Source organism: Montipora foliosa, chromosome 2, assembly GCF_036669935.1.
Source record: "Montipora foliosa isolate CH-2021 chromosome 2, ASM3666993v2, whole genome shotgun sequence".
Taxonomy (NCBI): domain Eukaryota; kingdom Metazoa; phylum Cnidaria; class Anthozoa; order Scleractinia; family Acroporidae; genus Montipora; species Montipora foliosa.
In genome coordinates, this window is record NC_090870.1 from 53,703,104 (window position 1) to 53,710,933 (window position 7,830).

The following is a 7,830-nucleotide window of genomic DNA, read 5'->3' on the forward strand; positions in this document are numbered from 1 at the left end:
ACAACAGCTGACGCCAATTACTGTGGGCCCAAGATTAACAAAGTTCTAAACACTCAAATAAAATAGTAAAATATAGTAAACTAATAACAACACGAAAGAGGCTCTGAAAGGTTGCGTGGCGTATTACATTTAAAGCAGACAGATTTCCAGGTTCTAGGGTCCTCAACATCGAAGCGCGAGATAAGTACATCTTTGTAGTATGAGGAGAGGAGAGATTTAAATTGGTTTAGAGTTACATGTTCATATCTTAACTGCAGGGGGAGAGCGTTCCAGATTCTAGAAGTTCTTACAAAAAAAGAGTGCTGATAAGTAGAAGTGCGGCATTTCTTTGGTCTGAAAGATTTTTCATTGCTAGCGCTTGCTCTAGTGACTCTTGTGGGAACAATGCGTTCAGGGGGCACGTCATGTGATACACAAACAATAACGTTGGTGGGTTTAAAGAAAAGTACCAAGTCCAAAAACTCATGCCAATAGCAGATAGGTAGAAAATCAATTGACAAGAGCCTGTCTCTATAGCTTTCCTCACATAGGAAGGGTAGATCTAAAATAAACTTTGAGGTGCGTCGCTGGACGCGTTCGATGCGTCTTATGAGGTCTATTGTTTGCGGAGACCACACTTGAGTGGCGTAGCCAAGAGCAGCACGTACGATGGCTAAGTAGAGAGTTCTGCGGGTGCTTGAGCTTTGAAAGTCCATCGAACATCTACGTATGAACCCCAGTAACTTGTTTGCCTTAGCGCACTGTTCGAGCGTGTGCTTTTTCCACGTTAAGTCGGAACTAACGTAGACTCCGAGGTCTTTCTCGTGATTGGTGACCTCTATCGGCTTGTCATTTATCTTGTACTGGAACTCAACTGGATTGAACTTTCTTGTGATGTGCTGCTGCTTGCATTTCGTTTGGTTGAAAACCAAGCCTGAGGAGATGGACCAGGCCTCCAGTTTGTCTAGGTCGTTTTGCAGGAGGATAGCATCTTGGGTGGAGTCAACCCTCCGGTATAGCTTAGTGTCGTCAGCAAATGAGGCCACTTTCGAGTTCACCACAACATCAGGGAGGTCATTCACGTACAAGAGAAACAATATTGGGCCCAGAATGGAACCCTGGGGAACTCCTGACGTGACATCCATCTCGGGGGAACTGGTACCTAGTAGGGTAACCCGTTGTCTCCGGCCTAGCAAGTACATGTAAGACCGGAACCATGACAATAGGTTTCCAGAGATGAGGAAGTTGGTCTGGAGCTTGTTCAGCAACAGAGTATGACCGACCTTGTCGAATGCTTTCGACATATACATGTATATAATGTCTGTTTGCTTGCCAGCGTCCAGTAACGAGCCGATGTGATCATGTACTTCAAAAAGTTGCGTGGTGCAAGATTTACTTGAAGTGAAGCCATGTTGGATGTAGCTGATAAGGCAGAATATGTGGTCACTTATTTTGCCCAGCACACAGCGTTCAAGAACCTTGGAGACTTGGAGACTATTGAGAGGAGAGAGATTGGGCGGTAGTTATCTACGTACTGTTTTTCTCCTTTTTTGTAGACAGGGATGATATTCGCCAGTTTCCAGTCGTCCGGGAGCGTACCACAGCAGAGAGACAGGTTAAACAGCTGAGTTAGTGATGGAACTATTTGCCGCGCTGTTTCCTTGAGGAGACGACTGGGGATGCCGTCTCTACCAGTAGCCTTGTTGGGGTCAAGGGCTAGCAGAGCCTCCGATACATTCTCCGTGGTAAAGCTGACGTGTCACAGGGCGTGGTCCGATGGCTCAGTTTCCGTTGGTGTCGGGTCTGGGTGGTCTTTGGTACTAAACATGGACGTAAAGTCCTCGTTGAACATAGATGCGATATCAGCAGGGCTTGAGGCCGTGCGACTTGGTGTCGATACCCCTTCGCCGACGCCCATTGACACGGTATCGGGAAAATTAGAATCTTTACTACTGAGTTTAAATACCGACCAAAATCTCTTTGGGTTGTTAGGGAGGTCGGAGTCCAGAGAATTAAAAAAGTTAGTCCGGCTCTCCTTGATCATATTTTTCACTTTGGCTCTGAGTTCTCTGAATTTAGCCCGTAGAGAGTCAGTTGGGGAGCTCAAAAATTTCTGCCTCGCGGACTCTTTCTTCCTGAGGGCATGAACAATGTCTCCATTGATCCAGGGTGGGTTGTTGCGCCCCTTGATGTTTTTTGTAGGGATATAATCCTGAACCGCAGCGAGGAATGCATCCTTCCTCTGGTGCCAGCTTACGTTGACATCGTCCGTGTTGATTGTGCTACACAGATCGATGGCCCCGATGGCTGAGCGTAGCCCATTGAAATCTCCTCGGCAATAGTCGTACACTGTTCGTGCAATGGGAGGTGCGGCTTTCCTTGAGATCTTTAAATGGAACACGATGGTGCCATGATCCGTGAACAGTCCGCTTTCTTCTGGACTGAGTACAGAAATATCATTTACTTGACTAGCAACGCTAGTAATAACAAGATCTAAGACGTTATCACCTCTAGTTGGTATCGTGTTCAGTTGTGTTAAGAAAAAATCGCTTAACTGTTCAACGAATGCGACTTCGTCAACACCTTTGGTTCTCTCAAGCGATTCCCAGTGGATTTCAGGGAAGTTGAAGTCGCCGGCGATTAGCATATTGCTGTAGCGTGACGAGCATTTAGCCAAGTAGATATTAAATTTATCCGACCAGTCCCTCTCAGGTGTTGGAGTTCCATAACAGCAGCAAGCTAATCTTTTAGCTTTGGATTTAGTTGTTAGTTCCACAGAGGCGGTTTCCAGATCCGAGTCATTTAAATCAGCGATTTGGCAACAAGAGCTGAAAGAGTTCGCTTTAACAGCTAATAATACGCCGCCAGCATGGCTTCCCCGATCTCTCCGGTAGATTACATAGCCTGATGGTAGAATTTCCTTGTTTTCAACGAAGCTAGTCAGCCAGGTCTCAGTTGCCCACACAACATCAGCCTGCTCGGATTGAACAAGTTCCTGAAAGCGAGACAGGTTGCACACTTTTTTGCCGTCGGCTTTGTTTAATCTACGATCTTGTAACCCAATGATTCTGGACCATTTGCTAAGTGTTCCAACAAAATATGTCTAGTATTGTCTGAGTATTCGTGTGCGTTGGTATCAAGCCGTGCGATGCAATATACGCCGTGCAATATTCCAACAGTTCCAAACCCGTGTGATAAGTAAATTTTTGTCCTCTGAACACTTTAATAAGCTCTACTCCCAAATGGACTGCGGTTATCAAGTGCAACAGTCAGCGTTGATTGACATCTTTATATACCAAGGAGTCAAAAGTGTTCGCTCTGGTAGCTGCGAGAAGCCATATTTATTTACTAAAACACAAGGAAGAAATTGCACTTATAACTCTCAGGGACGAGTAGAGTACGTATGAAGGCGGTAAAGAAATATCTCCAAAGTAATCCTTTGGGCTGCAAGATGATTGCTATTTGTTTGCACGGAATGCACTACTTAAAGTGCCACTTTTAGCTGTAAGTGACTTGAAACCCAAACGAGGCTATTTAAACGATGCTGGGTGGACACTCTATGACGATTACATGACAAAGAAAAATACAAAACAAGATTTTAGGAATATTTAGCAATAGGCTATTTTACGGTCGCCCACAATGGACTCGCTGCAAATTAAAGAGTTGCTGCATGCAAATTCAAAATAGTTGCTGCAAATTAAAAGAATGTCGCGGCATATAAAACCATCAATCGTATGCTAGCGCACTGAAGGAATGGCAGGTACAAAACACAGGTCACAGGTCACTGGTCATTGTTTTAACAATACAGAAAGTATCCTAAACATCCAATAAAACTTACCTTAGACCTAATTAGGCCTAATGTTAGCAGTTGTAAATAGTTGGGTGGTTTCTGTATTGGTAAAACAATGACCTGTGACCTGTGTTTTGTACCTGTCCTTCTTTCAGTGCGCGCGCATACTTTTGGTGTTTTAATTTGCAACAACATTCTTTTAATTTGCAGCACCTTTTTTTAATTTGTAGCAACTTTAATTTATTTCCAGCAACTCTTTAATTTGCAGCATGCCCCCTGTTGGCCACCGTACCATTTGCAACAAACTGGTCACATGACTTATAATTGGTGAACTTAAACTCGTTCTTTATAAATTCCAGAAATGGAAAGATCGTGTTTGCCATAGTTATGCGCCACAAACAAAGCTCAGATTTCTATTTTATCATGGGTCAAATAAGCGAGAATAAATGTGCAAGGGTGGAAGTTTTCGGGCAGCTTCTGCAAGTATCGGAGCAGAAATTACGTAAAACAAAAGAAACAAAAGACAGAAAACAAAACAACTCCAAATAAAGACTAATCCCATGTGACAAAAGACACAGTGCTTTCCGGTATCTGCAGAAGGATCCGTTTTCTTCTGGAAAAGTAATTTCATGAAACCAGCACAATCATCGTGTTTATGAAAAAAAGTTCACGTGACGAATTGTTGCAAAAAGGCGGCGGATTTACTGTCAAGGAAGACAGTTCATTTACCTTTAAAGGCTGGTTTTCACTAGCGACGTAATAATCACCCCAATTGCAACCAATCAAGCGAAGGAAATTTTCCTTATTCACCTATGTCATTTATCTGAATAGAGTACTAAAACAGGAGTCGGAGTCGGAGTCAGAGTCGTAGTCGGAGTCGTAAGAGCGCTTATGACCTAGTGAAAATCAAAGATCGGAGTCATAAGCGGAGTCATAAGCTCGACGGAATCGGAGTCGGAAGAATCAGAACGTTTCCATTTTCTTCCGACTCCGCTTATGACTCCGTCGCTTATGATCCAGTGAAAACTAGATTCTCGGAGTCGGAAGCAGACGCGGAAAAAACTAACCAATCACAATGCTTGGAATCGATGTTTGTTCATCCGCTTCTGCTTCCGAATCCGACAATGCAGTTTTCTTTGGATCGTAAGCGACGGAGCCATAAGCGGTATCGGTATTCTGCTTCCGACTCCGACAGTTTGATTTTCACTAGATCGCATCGCTCTGCGCTTTTGATTACGACTGCGACTCCGTCGGCAGTGAAAACCAGCCTCAAAAATTTCGATTGAGTCCAGCAACTGTGGCCTTGAAGACCAGTGGTTGTAGTCAAGAGCTAGTATGCTTCCAACATTTTAATTTAATGTTTGAAGTGAAAAACACCCTTGTAAACAACTACGTAGAAGTCACAAAGCCTACTACATGCACGTTTAATGAGCAGATTTTTTAAGTCGTAGTAACTTACCATACAAGCGGATGATGAATCTTTGACAAACTGAACTCTTTCTTTGTAACCTTCAACAGCGTGTTTCAATGAGAAAAAGGTGTTTTTGTTTTTCAGTCGTTTTTGAGTGAGTTCTGCATGTAATGGAAAAAAAATGCTTAGAGAAGCTACTCGGGAGCACCGATCAGCTTGAATAATACTAGCACTACAAACAATGCTTCAATTTAGGCTTAGTGGGACTATGCCACCGGCCTAAAATAATGCAATTTCATGACACCCAAAATGGCCAAAAAGTAGAATGAAACATTGTAATAACCAGTTAAGACTGTTGAAAAACATAAAAGAAATACAACAAAAGGAAAGAGAAGCAGTCATGTCACCTAAAATGATGCAATTTCATGACACCCAAAATGCTAAAAACTAGAATGAAACATTGCAATAACCACTTAAGACTGTTGAACAACATAAAAGAAATACAACAAAAGGAAAGAGAAACATGCATGTCACGTAAAATGATGCAATTCCATGACACCCAAAATGCCCAAAAAGTAGAATGAAACATTGCAATAACCACTGAAGAATGTTGAACAACATAAAAGAAATACAACAAAAGCTTAAGGAGAGAGAAACATGTATGTCACCTAAAATGATGCAATTTCATGACTCCCAAAATGCCCAAAAAATAGAATGAAACATTGCAATAACCACTTAAGACTGTTGAACAACAAATAAATTAAACAAATTAAAAGAAATGCAACAAAAGGAAAGAGAAGCATGGATGGACACAAATGAACAAGATTGACGTTTTTCAAGGTAATGTAGAGCAAATCGCCTGAATAAAGGTCGTTTTTGCTCAGAATCATCTTGAGTGGACTTTGCTATTAAGGCAGTTCACAGGTAGTTCTGTCAAATATATATCCTGAAAGAACCAGTTCAAACTAAAAAGACTACGACCACCGGATCACGCTGCTTCCCAACGCATCCCTCTTTCTTAAATATAAATTGTAAACGGTTTTGGACCGGAGCGTCATGTTACCTTGGAATTCAATCGTGGAGTACCCGTTCATCAACATTATGCACGTGGGAATGCTCCAGAACAAAGCCAAAGCATAATATATGTGGACTCCACTAATAAATCTAAGCAAGTGCAAGACCACGCCCAATGCTGTGTGAGCTTCACTGATGTCCAAAGACGAGATGTGTGGCTTGGTCTCTGCGCATCATTCCGTACTGAAGAGAACCAGATATTATCGCGAACAATGCCAGGAAATAGGACAGTTTCTAAACGGTAAAAACAAAGTTGCTCTTGTTTAGAAGTTTTAAGTGACACGATGAAAGAGATTGACAGTTCACATGGCTTTGATTTCCTTCGCTCTCGCATTGGATTACCTAAGGACTTCTACCATCTTTAATATGAACCGACCTGTATTTTGTTGATTAATGAACCCATATAAGAATTATGGGAAATAAAATGATCCAGTTCACTTGTTATGCATAGAATACGAGTTCTTTAAGGCCTATCTTTGTGCGAAAATCGTACGCGGACCAGAGATCAGGAAAGCCATTCTCGAATTTTTCTACCAATGTTAGCAGCAACTGGAACAAAGAGTTTCCCAGAGATGCTCCCGAGTCTCTGGTGACCAGAATGCGTTGCGTCGCTGCCTGCGCATGTCAACTTACCTTAGTTGCGCGCGATATGTCACCCAACACCTCGCTGTACTGCCTGTCATGCGCCAATCCACCCAGTCCTCGCTCCAACCACGGCACTGCACGACAAACAGTACGCCACGTGCAAACACAGCACTTAACCCATAGCAACCCACGCACGAACAACCAAGGACAACCGTACTTGGCACGTGATTCGAAGCCATTCCATGTGAAATTTGCAGTCAAGTTGAATAACCACAGTAGCAAACAACTGCTGCTAAGCTTACGATAAGGAGAATTCAAATTTCCAATCAGTGCTGTTAAAATGTGAATTAAGGTAGTTATCTCCTCTGACTTCGCGTGCACATGTTTCTTCCTCTGTAGCTCTCTCCATGATTCAGTATTTGTCTTTTGATGGAGTCTACATTTTCGTGCGCTGCTAAATGTTTTCTTGGATTGTTTTCCATATTTAAGTGCTGCGAGTGGTAAATGATTAACAGACTTGAAGAGAGACATGTAATTGGTTCAAGTTGCGTTATGACTGTATCGTTCTATCATCCTGCATCTGTTAGAGCTTCCATCTGAGTCAGAAGCTTCTGCTAGAGGTTAACGTTCAATCGAGGCAGAAGCTCAAAAGAAGGGCGTCCATTTGTCACGGCAACTGGAATAAGTGAAGTAATCTAAAACGGAAGCGATCTATTTATTGTAATGAAAGGAATATACCGTACGTAAAATGGTGACTAAACAACAGTTTACTGGAACAGAGCTTTTCTTTTCGTAACACTGAAGAAGTTGAACCTGCCAAATCTCATCTTTGACTGGTCTATTATTTGCAATACATACTTTGAAGCTCATTAAATAAAGAAATACAAATACAATATGAAAGGTGGCTATCATTTCCATAAAGAGTGTCGCATAGAAAACGGATGCTTTCAAGTTTGCTCGGATCGGCAAAATATTACGGAGTTAAGTCAAA

The 7,830-nt window shown here is 42.3% G+C and overlaps 1 protein-coding gene across 1 annotated transcript; it reads right to left on the reverse strand.

Moving 5' to 3' along the window:
- Positions 1–1,738: 1,738 nt before the first annotated feature.
- LOC137991813 (uncharacterized) lies at positions 1,739–7,078 on the reverse strand. Its single transcript, XM_068836851.1, has 2 exons — positions 6,888–7,078; positions 1,739–3,059 (listed from the first exon to the last, which is right to left on the reverse strand). Exons 1-2 carry the CDS (start codon positions 7,076–7,078, stop codon positions 1,739–1,741), a joined length of 1,512 nt encoding a protein of 503 aa, XP_068692952.1.
- Positions 7,079–7,830: the final 752 nt, after the last annotated feature.

Coding starts and splice junctions, on each gene's coding strand:
- LOC137991813 (XM_068836851.1), bottom strand. CDS start 7,078: ATGGCTTCGAATCACGTGCCAAGTACGGTTGTCCTTGGTTGTTCGTGC. Junction 3,060..6,887: donor ACATATCGCGCGCAACTAAG/GTAAGTTGACAT, acceptor TGGAACACTTAG/CAAATGGTCCAGAATCATTG.